General features: G+C 27.8%; 1 protein-coding gene across 1 annotated transcript in view; it reads left to right on the top strand.

Annotated features, from left to right (window-relative positions):
• The window catches only part of LOC107439547 (acetylcholine receptor subunit alpha-like 1), a 220,356-nt gene extending 203,158 nt beyond the window's left edge, over window positions 1-17,198 (top strand). Inside the window, exon 8 of the mRNA XM_016052181.4 lies at window positions 14,324-17,198. Within this exon, the coding sequence (XP_015907667.1) occupies window positions 14,324-14,500 (177 nt within the window). The 3' untranslated portion in view covers window positions 14,501-17,198. The remainder of the gene's footprint in view (window positions 1-14,323) is intronic.
• The last annotated feature ends 1,070 nt before the right edge of the window (window positions 17,199-18,268 follow it).

The following is an 18,268-nucleotide window of genomic DNA, read 5'->3' as shown; positions in this document are numbered from 1 at the left end:
GATTTAGCTTACTTAGAAATATTTGTTTGGGTTTGTTATTATGACTTTTGCTTTGTTTATGGACCTTTATTTCATGCTAGTTTTTGTTTTAACTTAACAAATTGTTTATTTTTGTATTAGTTTTTGTATTCAAGTTAGTTTTAACATTCCGGAAAATGTTGTTAATTTTTTGGTTTAAAAATAAATACAAGAAAAAATAATGTCTTTCTTTTATTAATGAAATTAATTGTTTAGATTTAGAATTCTCCAAATAAAGTGCTAAGTTGATATTTATCCTTTAGGTATATTAGAAGGTTTTCGAAAAACAATTACCTAGTTAGTCAAAGAGAATTTCGTGTTTTCATTTGCAATGATTCTTTTTCAATTGATGGAATTTTTTCATGCTAATTTTTGTTTCAAATTAAAAAATTATTAAATTTTAGTTCAACATTTCTGAAAATATTGTTATTTTTTTGGTTTAGAAATAAATGCAAGGAAAAATAATTTATTGCCTTGAGTAATGAGATTTATTGTACATATTTTGAATTCCAAAAATGAAGTGCTAAATTTGTAGTTTTCGCTTAGATATATTAGTAAATTGACGAAAAACAATTATTTTGTTAGTCAAAGAGAATTTCGCGTTTTCATTTGCAATGACTTTTTTTTTCAATTGATGGATTTTTTTTTTTTTTGTTGCTAATTTTTGTTTAAATGTAAGAAATTATTAAATTTTGTCTTAAAAATTCTGAATATTCGCCCATTTTTTGGTTTAAAAATAAATACATGGTAAAAAACTTTTCTCTTTAACTAATGAGATTTATTCTATAGATTTGGAAGTCCCCAAATGAAATGCTAAGGGCATATTTTTCGTTCAGGTACATTAGCAGGTTTTCAAAAAACAATTATTTTGTTAGTCAAAGAGAATTTCGTGTTTTCAATTGCAATGATTTTCTTTCATTTAATGAATTTTTTTAATGCACATTTTTTTTAACAAAACAAATATAAATTTTTGTATTAAAATTAGTTATAACATTTTTGAAAACAGTGTTCATTTTTTGGTTTAAGTATAAGCAGAAGGAAAAAATATTTCTTTCCTAGATTAAATAAAATTTATTATGAAGTTCCCAAATAAAGTGATAAGGTAACATTTTTCTTATAGGAGTATTAGTAGGTTTTCGAAAAACAATTACTTCGTTAGCCAAGGAGAATTTCGTGTTTTCATTTGCAGTGACTTAGCTTACTTAGAGAAATAATTGTTTGGGTTTGTTGCTTTAATTATGGATTTTTTCATGCTTATTTCTGCTTTATACTAATTTCTGAAAATATTGTAAAATTTTTGATTAAAAAAATGAAGGAAATTTTTCTAAAGATTATTATTAATAAAACTTATTGTATAGATGCTGAAGTTCCTGAAAAAAAAATTGGACCCATTAGACACTCGAAAAACAGTTAATGCTAAAGAAGATTTCGTGTTTTAATTTGAGTTGATTTAGATTCTGAAAAAAATATTTGCTTGATATATTATAACAATTATATTGGAATTTTTGTCCTTTTAAAAATATCTTTTCTATTTTCTTCTTTTAATTTTCCCCTCGCAACTAAATTGTTCATTAATTTCACTAAAACTGAGTTGACATGAAAACTACGATTCAAAAATTTCTAAGGATTACTAAGTAATGATTTTTAAAGATTGTTTTTTTTTTCTTTTTTGTATATTGAAATTAAAAATTTCAAAATAGCTTGATAAAATTCAAAATGCAAAAAAGGTTTTTTTTTTTCATTTTCGCAATAACTGATGTCAACAAAAATTAATCTCTTATAATATGCTATTTTACGTCTACAGATAAAATTAAACTTTTTTGTTGACATTTGAGTTACGAGGGAAAATCTTTGCATTTATTCCTTGAGACTTAAAAATTAAGATATAAATATCAGTATTACACTTATTGCACAACTAAAAACATACACACATTTTTTAACGATGAACTTTAATTTCTGCAAAGGAAAAGCAACATTGAAGACACTCCATTCTTCAACATTGGAGTTTTCAGAAGGGAAAATATGTAACGTTTGGAGTAAAGGCGAGTGATCATGGTGTAAACTTTTTGTACAATCAAAACTTTCATACACCATTTAAATTGTATTGAAAACTATACACAAAGATTCTTTCTCAAAGATTTCAATGCTTTCACTATATATTTACACAGACTCTTAACATAAAGACCATCACGAAACCATGTGGAACATAAAGAAACTAATTATGCAACGAAATTGCCAGGTACACAAAACAAAAGTATCTCTCTGTTACGGTAGGTAGGTATTTTATTTACGTCGTATTAGAACTGCATAAAGGGTTATTGACGAGGGGTCTGGGAAACATCCCTGGGGATGATCCGTGGACATGCCATCGCAATTTTGATTCTCTGCAGAGGGGAAGGCTCCTCTGCTTTGGTAGCCCGAGAAGCTGTGCTCGAAATCGAGAAATTTCTGGTAGCACAGTTTAACGAGGACCAATACGGTGCACCCTTGGTCCCAACGCAGGTTGATCAAAGTGGTCACCCACCCGCTTACCGACCGCAGTCGTTGATACTTGACTTCGTTGTTATACTGATTTCACGGTTACAATAAAATACATAAACAAATAACAAATCTAAGTAAAAGAAGTAGACGAGAAAGAAATGTATTTCAACTAATTCGATGTTGGATACGGCTATGTATTTAATTAACTTATTGTTAATTAACTTTTTGTTAATTGACTTATTGTTAATTGATTTATTGTTAATTGGCTTATTGTTAATTAACTTATTGTTAATTAACTTATTGCTAATTGACTTATTGTTAATTAACTTATTGTTAATTAACTTATTGTTAATTAACATTCTGACTTATGCAGAGAAACTTAGTTCAACTTTAATACATTATTTTGCTGATAAAGATTGGCTGGCACTGATGTCATACATTTCATGTGTGGGTATGGGAGGTCTTCTTCTTGAAGTGCAAGCACCCATTTAGTGTAATAACGATTCTTTTTTATTTAGAATTTTCAGAACCCACAAGAAACATTTCTTAAACGACTGGATGTTGATATAGTATTTAAAGTTTAGACAGTTAATTGTATGTCACATTTATTTCGTCACTAATAATATAAATATATTAACTAGTTTAAAAAGTTTAAAATTAAGTTTTAGTCTAAATTGCTCAAGCTTTAATTAAATTCTTCTGAAATACAAGTAAGTATTATTACTCATAAAAAGCATTTTTTTTTCTTTTTACTTTTTTAACAATTAATTTTAACATTATCATTAATTATTCTAAATTAAAATGTACACAAAAATAAAAGAATATTGTATTTAAAAATAAAAACTTGTTTTTAATTTTGTGTATATGCATTTAAAATTTCAACAAGTTCAAAAACAAAATGTGCTATTTTATTCTTTCATTTTTATTAAGTTTGCAGTAGAAACTTATTTTTATTTATTTTTCTTCACCAAAGCTTAATAACGTTCAAAATCGAATTTTGTCACCATTTTAGAGCAACGGATTTCTTTTCTTTTGAAATCATTTATTTTTCTTTTCTAGTCATGATAAGTTTTTAACTTTTGCTTGGCTACTTTCCAACACTTTCAGAAACTATTTAAAAAAAGAAGAGAAAAACTATTGCATTGAAAAAAAGATTGCCAATGCTTTAAAGCAATTTTGTGTTTTTGAACATTTTGCTACATTATTAATCAAAGCTCGTATTTTTTAAATCTGAACTTATATAAATTTAAGGATTTGTATAATTGCAATTATTTGCATTGTTTCATTTATGTAATTCATTAAATTAAGTAAAGGTTTAACATTTTAAATTAAGCATCACAAAAGTTTTGCGCTTCTTAATTAATATTGTCATTGTGAATTTCCTGTGTTTAATTTCCCATTTTTTTAAATCCATATAAGCTTTAATTGTTTTTATTTATCAAGTATGATTCCAAATAATATGTAGTTTATATGTAGTTTTTAGGAATCTTTTAGAAATCTTTCATAAATTAATTGAATCTTACATTGATAAGTAAGCAAAAATTTATTAATTAGTTAAATTTCTGGTAATTATTAAAAAATATTTTACAAGTGAATTAAAATTAAAATAATGTTTTCAGTGTAACTAGTTTAATTTTAGTTTTCAAATGTTGGCTTATTGCCTTCGTAATATTTGCTAAATCATATTTTACTAAAATTATTTTGCTTGCCAATGTAAGTTAAAATAATAACTTGAGAATCAACTATTTCTCACTTTTGGCTCATTGCTTACGTAATATTTGTTAAATCATGATTTTACTTTTTGTTCTTAAATACCTACAGGTTTAATATAATACAGCATCCTACAACGTTTAATAAATTTGTAAAGAAATAGTCAGAACATATTAAAATAACTATTACTTTTAAACATATATTTTAGCTCTAAACGAAAAGTCTAAAATAATAACGTATATCTCATAGTTTAAGCACATTAGATTTTAATTAAGGCTTTTAATGGAAGATTTCATGTAATAAGAGTTGAGACGATCGTAAAATAAAGTATAGAAATTGCAATGAACTGTAATGGTCTTTCACAGAATAAGATTTATTTTTCAATATTTTACATTTTAAATGCTCAAGTAATTCAAAATAAATCTAGATACATGCGCTGTTTCAATAGAAAAGACTGAATTATATCGTCTATTCAAGAATCTATCTGCCTTCGAAAATAAGTTGTGTGTTCGTTTGGAACAAAAGATAATCCCTGAGACCCATCAATGTTTAATCCTTTCAGATCAGTTAAACTGATTCACTCCAAACAACCTCTTCTGCTTCAATTTGTAGAAATTGTTTTGAAAAGTCAACATGCACGTATACAATTCTACGTTCGTTAAATACGCTTTTGAAATAAGGCTTTTGAGCATTAAAATGAACTCTGGGAAATAATTGAATACGAAATATTTCAGTTGTAATTTAGTCTAAGTGTATATATCGTGAAAGAAAATACATAATGAGTAATTTTTTACTGATTCCATTGTTAAAATAAAACATAATTTTTTTGTGCTATGTAGACTGCGTAGATTGGTAATTGTAAAAGATTACATTCCCACATAAAAATGTTATTTTTTTTATCTTGAAGCGCGTAGATTGATTAAAGAAAAAAGCTATGAGTGGGAAATTTTCTAATATTTTTTTTTAAATTTCCTATGAGCTGCACAATAAGTCTTCCCGATGAGCAGACCTGGTGCGTTCTCCAGAAGTGGTATCCACTCTTTCAGGACCACCACAATGGGTGAGATACCGTTGGCCATGTTAATTTGGACGTCTAGTTTCTGCCACACTAGATGGCAGCACCGAGACTCTATTTGGATGCTAAAGTGCACTAGGAATTTTAATTTTGCCGGAAATGCCAACAGCCAATAAGGCACTCCAGGGATCTTTTACATGCCGCATAATCATACGACATGGCCCTTGAGGATTTTCTGCATCCCGAAAATCCGGTGTCTGGGCCGGGGATCGAACCCGCAGACTTGGGCTCAAAAGGCCGACGACAAACCAACTGCGCCACCCCGGCACAATTTTCTAATATGGATCGAATAAAGTACTTGGGCAATATAATATGTGGTAACAATTCTGCATATGCGCTAAAAGCTTGTTTTGTGCAAATTATTTTAAAGATACACCCATTTAGGTTTAAAACCAAAGTTAACTTCATTCAAGAAAGTATCATGGAAGAAAAATAGCTATCAATAGTGATTATCTGATGAAAGTAGAGCTAAAATGATAAAAAAAAAAATCTAAATTAACATTAAGCCATTCATTCTCGTTTTCATTAATGTTTATAACATTTCTTTTATTAGTCATTTGTATACCGAATTTCATTCATGTCTATTACATTAGTTTTAATACTAAAACTGGTTTGGATCCTGGGTAAAACCATTAACGAATATTTACATTGCAAATTGCAACCCAAATATTGTTGTGCACTAATTTTTTCAAGGTAGCATGAAGAATAAAAGTTTTGATATTCTTTATCCTTTTGAAAAAAATACTCCAATTAAATATCATGCAAATGGTAAAAGGTTATGTGTTTTACATCAATTTGAGTGTTTGATAAGATTTACTTTATTTCTCTTTGCCATAAAACTTTTAATGGTGATATCGATGTGAGCTCTTTCCTCTTATCTATGATCTTTTTAGAATGTTTTGTTTTAAACTTTAAAATTATGTTTCTAAAATCCTGAAGGGGATGGCCACATGAAGTTTTTAATATACATTTATAGTCTTTAACATGCTTTCAGAAAAAAATTTGCTGAAATCCTTAGATTTCACACACACAATATTCCAATTTTCCGAGTTAATAAACCCTTTCATGGCAGCAAAACTCATTAAGCAAATCCGAAAAGTTCCCTCAAGTCTAAGTGGTGACATGTTTTAGAACAAATCAAAATATCTAAATTCTCGCTTTCGAATGATGTTAAATTAAGTGAAAAAAATTCTTGCAAATTCTTGGTTTCAGAATCTCTTGAACCTAGAATTACAGAGAGACGTGCCAAAAATGCGGTTCTTTTTCCTTTCGTATGGTAACGATTTACCGGAACCGGACATTCTGGTTTTCAAAATTATAATTCTTATTACCGCACATTTAGTAAAAATGCAACTGAGTAAATGGCTTTTATGCCGTGCTCTCAGGTAGTAGGATAAAATTATGAAATTTTACCACACTCATTACAGCATGGGAATGAAGCAACATCCCAGCTCCAAACAGCATGGCAACTCCACACAGCATAGCAATGAAACCATTTTTTATTATTGACCTTACCAAAAGTCATTACCAAAGCGCTTTGGTAAAACTTACCGTGTCTTTTGGCTTTCCCCAGAAACTCGGTAAATTTTACCATATTCTGGTAGTTTTGAATAGATGTTTTTTCTTAATATAAGCATTTTAGTTTTATTTGCTATTTTTCATTTTAAAGTAAAAACTACTGAAGAAAAGTAACAAAATTAATATTTTTATTAAGAATAACTCAATTAAAAAGATACACTTTTAAATTTAAAGCTTTTAAAATGTCTTAGAGGAAATGTGAAATTATTTTTTAAACTCATTAAAAAGTACAAATGTACAAAAATTTCAAAAAAGTGCATGCATACCTTTTTTTTAAAAAATTCATAAATTTGTTTTTCATATCCCTTTAATTCACAATCATTTTTTATCAATTCTAAGAAAGCTCAATTATTTTATTGAACAAGCAACACCATTTTAGAAAACCTACACAGTTATAAATTTTTCATTTTCATTCGAAAATATGAATAATGACGTATCAGTAATGCTTTTTTGAAGAAAGAAATTAATAAATGAATATTTGTCGTCCTTCGATTCACTTTTCTAGATGATTTAATTCTCTAAACAACTTCAAAAACTTCTCTCCAGAGCTCATAGATTATTAAAAGTAATGAAAAGAGACTTCAATAACAACTATTTTTTTTATCTTTCGTTCTGTTTGCTTCTCTCTGAAAGTAAAGTGATTAAGTAGGTCTTTAAAAGCAAATTTTATCAAAATAATCGCAGTTTTGTGGAAACAAATGGTATATAAAATAAGAAATTAATGCTCGCCTTTGGAATTTTAATATTGATTCACTCCTACGCTGTCGGAACCGTCAAGTTTAGCTGGTGAGTTAGTTTGATAGCTGTTTAAGTTGTGAAAGATAACGATAAGTAAATATGATTCTGAACTTAACAGCTAATTTAAAAGTTTTTCTAAGTGAATTATGAATGATTTTTCCTATGTCATTAGAAAAAGAAAAACATTTTGAAGTATTAATATATTGAAGCACAGTTTAAGTCATATTGTTTTGTCCTGTTCTTGACAACTCCTGAATTTTCATGATCTTTCAAGTATGTCGATTGAATCCTTACACTATGAAGTATACTATTCGGTAAACTTTCTGCATTTTTAGTAAAATGTTAATTTAAACCATTCTAGTCAACTTAGTAAATGTTAGGATCACTATTCTGTAGACTTTCTGCAATTTAAAGGTAACATGGTTTGTTATAAAATGATTAAAGAAATTATTTTAGCTAACTAATACTAATGGTTTTGTGATGAAAATTTATGTATTTATATTATGATTGATATAACGAAAAATTATTTAATAAATCCAGAAATGATAATTTATCATATGTTTATTTTCCGTTATACTTTTAATTTTTTAACATATTACAAAAGGAAAGATTGTATTTGTCAGTGCTTTATTTATGTCAACAAGCTAATAATTGTGTAAATTATGGTGAAATTTTAAAGGTATTCAAAATATATGGTGATTTAAAAAGTGCCTAACCTTTTTTTTAAGTAGATAACTCAAAAGGTAAATTAAAGGTAAAATTTATCAAAACCAGCTATACATTTTAATTGAAATTAGATATTAAAATGCCAGTCATGTCAACATGAAACAGTTTAGAAAATGCTTTTGTACCTTTGAATTAATTAATTTGTTTAAAAATTTGGCATCTTAATAGATAATTTTTTCCTACTTATTTACAAAGCAATAATTTTAATTTCTGTTAACAGACTGAGAAAAAAAACATCATCAGAAAATAGAAATATTTTTCCTGTCTCTGGTTCTAGTGAAACACACACAAAAAAAAAATTCGGTTATTTTTGCCGAAGTAAGTTGGTAATCACTTTTGATACAATGAACAATAAGATATGGTTTTATTACCATGCTGTTTGGTAGAAAATTTGATAAAAACTTGGTAGTTTTATCATGATACCTTAAAGTAAGGCATAAAACTCATGCATATTTTACTAAAATTACATGACATATTGTATTACATTTACTTTTCGGTTTTGCATATTTATTAAATTATATTATATTTTATTTATTTATAATTATTTATAATTTTAAAAAACAGAATTTCTGGTAAACCGTAACTATACGAACTGAAAAACTGCCAAATAAATGATTTAAATGCCGCAATTTTGGTTTTATGATCTGAATTATGGTTTTTCTTTAACAGAAAATCATTACCATCCAAGTATGTTAATTTTACTTTTTGTTCCACCAGGTACAAAAAACTTTATTGTGTAAATGAAAACTATTTTGATTATATGTTTCATTCTTTCAAAAGAAACTAAAAACCTTTTTAAAATCGAAAAAGTAATAACTGTGAAGATTTTGGCATGATTTAAAAACAGACAGAGATATTATTAGGTTTTCGAGCCGAATGTTTCTAGAAGCGTTAATTAATAGATGTTTTGTTTCTGTTTATTACTATTTAGAGGAATAAAGTACACATTTTTTATGCTACATTTTTATGTCTCGAAGGGTTTTTTTTATTCTATTCTTCATATCTTCTTCATATCGTTACCTTTCATTTGTATAAACATATTTCCTAACACCATCCAACACCTCCTAGAATAAGGAAGGCCTCAGCACGGATCAATTTAGTAGTCCGATGTGACGAAGTTAACTGCGCAGTTGATGAAAAATAAGAAAGATGTCATTACGTTCGGGGTACCAAGCTGCGCAGTGGTTGAAAATACGAAATATGTCATTACGTTTGGACTACTAAGGGATATTTATGGTAACCCGTGCAGAGGCCTACTCTTTTCTAGGAGGTGTTGCACCATCTCGGCTGTTTCATTACTATACTCGATTGCAATTCCAGAGAAACCATTATCCCGATGGAGAGAGCCTGTTTGCATCTAAATGCACGCCAAATGGATGCCAAGCTCACAGCGCAAACGTGTGTATCAACATCGCCAACTCTTGAAACGTTTCTCAGCCTTCTTTTTTCTAGCTTTCTTAAATCATGGGAAATGAGAACAAAATCTAATCAATTTACAAGCAATAAGAATTAATAAAAATGATATCTAATAATTGTTACAAATATATGTCGCATTTAAAGAAACTGATGAAAGAACATTAAATATTGTTTCTTTCAGACAATTTTCTTCTACAGCGAAACAAATGTAAAAATTTTTTATCGCACATTTCATTTGTTAAAAGCATGTCAGCATAAGGCGTGTCATTTTTAGTGATCCAACCAAATCCAATGATCTTGCAATGTACATATAGTTGTTGCATTTTTTTGCGAACGAATGTTCTCCTTATTTATTGAAATACGTCACCAAATCTGCAATTCTTGTAAGACTTCGAAACTATAACTCTTTATTTTAATAATTCTATGATATAAATCGAAAACAATAGTACGAATTAGATTTCCATAAGATAACGAAATCAAACGGAACTACATGCAGTAGCGGATGAATACTTAAATCCTATACTGTTATGCTTTTTTATAACTTGTAACGGAGTATAAGCATAATCATTACTTAAAATTAGATTATTATGAATCTGTTATTGCGCCGGCAACGAGGTTTCTACATTTTTTAAAAGTTTAAAGTATGAAAGAATTTCCTTTTCTCTGACATTTCTCTTGTCATTTGCCCTAATTTTCGTGCAAAATTCTGTAATCATTCTGTATCGTTCTCAACAAAATGTCAAAAATAAGGCGCGTTTTGAGGTCAAAATTTCTATTTTTAAACTTGTCATACTAATCTCGAGTGTTTCTGTCAGCTATGGCATCTTCTCCATGCACATCACAAACGTCACGAGCAGCTTTTATTGTAGCCTTAACACCTTGATTAAAGCAACGAAAGTGGTGTTAAAATTCTCCTTTTCCTCAACTTGAAATTACATTTTAATGATTTCAAAATTAACATAAATAAACTTGAACAGAAAAAGAAGCTTTACGGTAGAAAAAAATATCTACTTTCAAATTATCTAAAAAATTTCAAAAATATTTAATGACATGCAAAATATTAAAATTTTAAAAAAAGAAAAAACGGTAGAAGTTAGTTTCTAACCTCAATATCTAGAGTTTAAACTTTATAATTTCGTAGTTACAGTAAAAATCTTCGTTCTTAATTTTCTACGTGTCATTTTTAATTAATCTTTTTATTAAAACATTTTAACTTTAAAAAACATCTATTTATCATGGTTTAGTTTTTATTTATTAAAAAAATAATAGTTTCTGGTATTTATTTTAAAGTTATCTAAAACTTAAGCCTTTTGACACTATAACGAAACTTGCTTCTTCAAAGAAATGTTTAAACATTTGAATTGTTTAATGGCTTTTTTTAAGTGCACATTAAAGTTGAAGAAAAAGACACGAAAAACAAATAATAATTACTTTTTTTAAGTCTTTCTAATGAAGATTACGGTTTTCAACAATCTGAGCAAAATAGAAAAAAAAACGAAAGTGATTTAGTTGTTTTTTATAGTGTTTCAAAAGTATAAAACATAACGATGGTTTTAGCGAGCACTTAGGATTTCTGATTAAAAAATAACTACGACAAACTTTTTTTATGAATATAATTTGAATCGAGATTAGATTCTTTAGTAAAAAAATAGATAGCATAAACAGATAGCTTTTCAAAATGACATTTGTTTTTACAAAAGCAATCCGTTGCTAAAAACAAAAATTTTGTTTGTTTGAATGATTAAACTACTAAGGATTTATTTTTTAAGAGAAAAAAATTTATTTGTCTTCTTCAACAAAATTTATCTCGGATATCAATGCTAATCGTACTTCATTTTCTTCTTTCATTTGTGATTTTTGTATTTACATAATCTAACGCCGAAAAAAAGGTAAAAACAGAAATAGTAAATTTCCTTTTTCTTCTTTTGAATATTAAATATATCTTTCATTTAAGCCGATAAAAGTAAAGCTTTTATTTGCAAAAACTGTCTTTTTGGTATTTTTTTAACTTCATTTTTCTAGTGAAATGCATAATATTTTATGAGAAAATTGACTTAAATAGATTGGAATATAAATATTTTACTCTAAAAAACGAAAAGAAATTGGAAAGAAAAATGAAAGCATATATTGCAATGCAGTTATTTTGTTTATATATTCCAGGATCACCAGCAATAATAACTGACAAAGACTAGACTTTTCTCTAAAATATTTTGAAATTATTTTTAGATAAACCATAACTAAATAGTCTTAAATTTAATTATCTATATCTCATACTTATAGTACCTTATGCATTTTATTATGTAGTCAATTTCATTATAAAGTCAATTTAAAAATATGTCGTTCTTTCAGTTTGAAAACTAGTCATTTTTGCATCGTTTCCTCTTTTAGCACACAGTGTAAGAAATTTGGGATCAAATTATGATATAAAGTACCGGCACTTTGGGTACATCATCTATAAATTCCATTTTACCGTAAAATCGTAATTTTTAGAGAAATTGTGTAATTAGTGATTCAGTTATTTTACGGTAATTATTACCGTAAATATCACGGTATATCAGTTTTTTTGTTCCGTAACATGTTCCAGTGAAAATGGATTTTACGGTAAAGAAGTGCCATATTTTTTCCGTAATTTGATACAGACTTTTTTGCAGCGTACATTCATTACAGTAAACTTACTTACTGTTATGTTTTCATAATTCATTGAATCGGATAAATAAAACCTCTTCTGCGAATTTCGGAATTCTTAGCCCCCTTGTATGGTCAAGACTGTAAAATTCTTTGATTTTGAAAACGATAACGTTTTGTAATTTCTACATTTTATTGAATAAATTGGCTTACTAACAACTTTTCTTATTCTATAGGTTTAAGTAATTCAAAGTAAGTTGATATAAACAAACAATTGAGTACTTTGTTTCTCACAAAACAGTCCTAAAGACTCTGTTTCTCTCTGCACCTCAGTATCCACGAGCCTTTATCACCAGCAGTGTTTAGAAAGTGGCAAAAATTATAAATAAAACATATTTGCTCTTGATTTTTTTATAAAACGCAAGATGAATATAAAATAAGTTTTTTAGTATATGATCTCGTGACGATCATACAGTTGAAAAGAAAAAATAATGAAGTTTTTGTAAAAAAGAAATTGTAAAGCATGTGCTCAAAAATAAGGCTAAAAACTATTACACAGATATAACTTCTGATTATAAAAAGCCAAAAATGGAGTTGGAATGATATTTTTAAGGCTAAAAACGATGGTGATAGTCAGAGAGAAAGAAAAAATTATTCAACGATTATCTGTACTGAATCATCATTGCCGACAATGAGAATGAAGCTCAGTCTTTCTCTTCATATCTGTCTAGTGTCACCACTATTAGGGCATAAAATAGAAAATATCATTCCCACTTGGTGTAAAGTTTTTTTTTCATTAAAAAGTACAATTCTATGGGGGGAAAATAGCTGTCGCCATTCAAATATTTCAAAATTCTATCACTTTAACCATTTAAAAACTGGATAATGGTTTTATTTTCATTCTTAAACGCGTGTCTTATTAAACCTTTTTACTAAATTTTATTCCATTCTCTCATTTTGCAGTGAAACGATTCCCCATAAAACGCCGAAATCAAGCATTAATGACTGTGGTCAGTAAGCCGGTGGGTGACTACTTGGATCAGTCTGTGAAGTTTCATGAATGCAGTCTGTTTGCATTCATGAAACGAGGGTGTGTGGTATTAGTCCTCGTTAAATGGTTCTACTGTAAAGTGTTCGGCTTAGCTCGCAGGTCGTTGCCAACCAAAACGGAGGAGCTACCCCCTCTGCAGAGGATTGAAATTCTTATTATATGTTTTCGGATCGTCCTCGGGTATGTTTTCAAGACAGTCGCCAGTAACCTATTGTGCAGCTTTAGTACGACGTAAATAAAGAACCTACCAACCTCTCATATTGAGAACATAGGTTCGCCAGAGACCAAATGTGTGCAATGTTGCATTATAATCATTTTTTGGGATGGGTCATCTACAGTTTTTCATATTCTCCATCCGTAGTGAAATCTAACAATTTTAAATAAATAATCAATTGATTCACTTATTCAGTTCAATAGAAAAAATTCCTTCAAATTTTTACAGTTAACACTGGAAAGACTGAAATACCTATATTGCCCAAAAGCAGTCAAAACTACTACATTGTGAAAGAATAACTAATCTACAAAAAAATTTGTTTAAAATTAATTTTTAATATTTTTGATATTATTTTCAGTTATATAACAAGTTATTAGTAATTATCAGCAATAAAAATGAATTATTGGCCATAGATGGCGCCACTGAAAAATAAGAACAATCGCACCCCCTCTGCCTAAACAGGCATACGTCAACAACTATAAAAAAATTTATAAAAGTCACAAAATTCTAAGAAATTGTGTCATTTTGTAATTAAAATGAAAAAACAGTCGAAGTGACTTCTTTGGGCAATCTAGTGTTAAATTTAAAAATCTTTATCTTTTAAATTTAAAAGACTTTATATTATTTATTCGCAACATTTTATAGTGATTAGTTAAAGTTGCATCCTGTAATTTCTTATCTTATCTGACAGGTGAAGGATGAATGGAAGTATGTTGCTATGGTTCTCGATCGTCTCTTCTTATGGATGTTTACGGGAGCTTGTGTTATCGGTACAGCAGGCATTTTTCTACAAGCTCCTCTGATCTACGACACTGATCTACCAATAGACGTCATCAGCTCCAAAGTGGGTCATGTTCTGGACGTGTAGCACATAGTCTGCGAGAGGAATCAAAATCATGATGTGTTTCGTGTGTTAAGAGCCAAGATAAAATATGATGGCTGTCAGCATTTAATTATCCTCCTCATATGTCAACTGATGAAAATGTGATGAATTATCATCCTTAGGAGAAAGACTAGATAATGATTTTAGTTTGAACATGGTATTAGGTTGACAAGAAGCTAGATTTTATGAGTTTTTATTTATTTTTATCCAGGAGAGATTTTTGTTAAGTTTTATGTATGAAAATATTACTTGTGAGGTTAAAATTGTTGCTGTCTCCTAATGTTGAAGCATACATTCTCTAAGAAATATGATAAAATATGATTTATTAATAAAAATTTATTTTGTACAATACACAAACATTTACAGTTGAATAATTTATTTAAAAAAAATGGAACTCCAAATAAGAAAACGAATATAAATATTTTTAAGGAGTCAATTAGAAGTATGCAGGTATTTACAAACGCTTTCATATTAAATTTTATTTTAAAAAAACGAGGCATATCTTGAAAATTTTCGGATTACAAATTTTTTCTTCCACAATTGGCTGTAATGTTGTGTGAGATATGTAAAATAAACCCCGAAATATCTTTTAATTTAGTGGTTGGATTTTCATGTACCAATATACAATCTGAGTGATAAGATGGTCTAACCTTTAACTGTAAGATTTATCATTAAATGCGACCTAAGCTAATAAATCTCACGAGCAAGATACGGATGCCTCGTTGTGATTAAAGCATCAACAATCTCACCGGAGATTCAAGCAGAAGCGGGTTCGTTGGCACAAGGCCCAGAGTTACGTACCCGAGGAACACCACAATTGCCTCGATGAAGAAAATATGCTCGTGAGTCTCCATCGGTCACTCTTTTTCTTTATTAAAACTTCAAGAGTAAAGCGCTTATGCAGCAGTCAATTGTTGACTAAAAAAGGTCAAGGAGGGTAAGGCCTCAAAGTTCCAAAAAAAATAGCAATGTGGGCAGCATTATGCACTGACCACTTTGTTTTCCAGACAAGCTTGTATCCTTCTATGTGAAGCTGCGTAGATCTACAAGTTAGAGAAAACAATTTTAAAATAGTGTGCAAATTTATTTTATTGCTTAAATAGTTCATGAGTTATAGCGAAATACGTAACAAGGATGACTAACATTAAGCGGTCCAAACTCTGAAATGTTCTCTTGACTAAATTATTGGGACCATATTTACCAGATAACAGTTGGATTTTCTCTTATATCTTAAGGGTAAAAAAACCAAATCATTCGCTAAAAGTCATGTTTTTCAAGGAAAAAAAACAAGTCTTGAGTCATTTGCTGGCTGTACTTTAGACCCACGAACTATTCAGATTTAATTTCAATTCCTGAAAGCCCAAATACTGGATCAAAAATTATTGTGACATCAATCAAACATTAGTCAAATCACCTATTTTTTATTTTATGTTATTTACAATGTTCAAGTTAGTTTTATGTTTATTTAAGTATATAGGTATGTAAAGCTTCCTTAAACATTGATATTAGGAGACAGCAACATTAAATAAAGTGTTGTAGAATGAGAAAACAGTTTAAAACTAATATTTTAGACAAAATAATTACTTTAATAAACTTTTATTTAAAATGAAAAGAAAATGTTAACACTAATGACACTCGTAACGTATTTGCTAAAAGGAAAAACACTATCTAAAATTCTAATTTTTAAAAAATTTTTAAAATCATGTTTATTAAGAGTCCGTGTAATTCTAATGCAGTTGGATTGGATTTGATGTGAAATTTTTATTCGATTAAAAAAAAAATTGCTAAAATAATTATACAGTTAAGCATTATTTAAATATAGTTGAGCATATAATTATTATAGCAAGCTATTTAGCACATCAAAAAAATTTACTAATATTTGTTTAACATCATTTGATTTTTTTCTCTTTGTAAATAATTTAATTTTAAAGGACACAAGTAATCTACAGGTATTTAATTGTCTTAACTTAAAACTCTGTTTTGAATGTGTCAGTATGCAAACCATGGACTTACTTTTTCAACTAGAGTAGCATGATTTTTAGCCTAGTGCCAGTGCCATAATTTAGCAATTGTTTGATTACTTAAACAAACTTTTTGCATAAAAGTCAATTTCAAAAATTTAAACGCATTATAATTTTTTTATTTAAAGATTCATAGTTTGAGTTTTTCTATTAGACAAGTTTAATTATTCAGATATTGAGTTTTTTTTAAAAACGAATAACAATTTAAATAGAAAAACTACATTTCATAGTTTATTAATTGGTTTCTACAGGTGTAAAACATATGAATTAAATATTAAACTTGTTTATTTTGAGCAAAAGCGCTATTTTATGAGTATTATTTAAGGAAATACATACGTTATAGCTTTTTTTTTATGGATTTTATAATTACTTTTATTACTACCATAAGTCGTAATAATCCTTTTATGATATTGATGCATAAATTTTAGAAAAAAGTTTCTTTTAAAGTAATATTCATATAATAATTTTAAACGGAAACAAATAAAAGGAAAACTAAATTATGCATTTTCGAAAATTGATCATCACGAAGTCAATTTCAAAATGAAAGCTACATACATGGTTTTCATATGATGAATAAAACTGTTGTAAATATGTATATAAAAAAGATGAAGCTAAATTATATTTGTATCTGAGAAAAAAGTGCCAAATTTGAAGAAAATAAATGCTAAAGGAAAATGTTAAAATATAATTATGAATTAATTCAATGTTAATTAATGCAATGTTAATTAATGCAAATGCTTAAATTCAAAATTAATTTACCCATTTTTATATTTAGAATAAAATTTATTTTTAATCAAACATTATTAATCTTTAAGAGGCACCTAAATTAATTTGAAATTTTTATGGAAATAAATAAACAGCATATTTAATCAGCTTTTAATAAATGCAGTTTATAATTAAAATTTTAAATTTTTCGAGTTTATTTAAGCTTTCTGAAGTTATAAATATAAAAAACTTTCTTGAATGTACAAATAAGTATTTGATTAAAAATATTTTGATACAAGAGGCTCAATCTGATATTTTTAGTCAATTGTCGTATATTTAATACCAAGTTTGAATATTTTAATCCAACCATTTTTTCGATTGAAAATTTTTCACATTTTAATCATAAATTTAAAAAATTTTTTAATCATTTTCATAATTTTTTTATGTATCGAAACAAAATAAATATAACTATTGTGAAAATGTAGACTATCTAGTGCAAAATTTATCGATTGCATTTCTTAAAAAGATCTAATGAATGTCTTTGATTGAATATATAAGAAAAAGAAGATAAGAATGTGTAGAGCATTGATTGTATTAAAATATGATATAAAACTCACAAGTTAGAAATTATCGATAAAAAATCTCAATTTCGATACTTCATCTAAATCTACTGTATTTGCCTCTAAATCCTATTTTGAATTCTACTTTTACTAATAATTTATGACAATTTGGCGAAAAGTTTGGATTTTTTATTTTAAATTTACTAGGAAACTTAATGTTTTAGTAAGAGAAAGTTTAGCCAAATATTCAAATGTTCAAGCAACCTTTTACCAAATAATGAAATGAAAGTTCAGGGGAAATTTTGACAAATAATCAAATGTTCTAGGGAATTTTTATCAATACATGTTTCTAGATAACTGCACCGTAAAAAATTCCAAATCAAATTACAGTAAAAATTAGTGCTGAAAGTTCTTTGAAATGCCGAAAAGTGCCGGCACTCAGGGTGCCAATATCCTTTACTATAAAA

This window comes from Parasteatoda tepidariorum, chromosome 6, assembly GCF_982258835.1.
Source record: "Parasteatoda tepidariorum strain Cologne lab strain chromosome 6, Ptep-v5.0, whole genome shotgun sequence".
Taxonomy (NCBI): Eukaryota; Metazoa; Arthropoda; class Arachnida; order Araneae; family Theridiidae; genus Parasteatoda; species Parasteatoda tepidariorum.
This window is presented reverse-complemented; position numbering and strand designations above follow the sequence as displayed.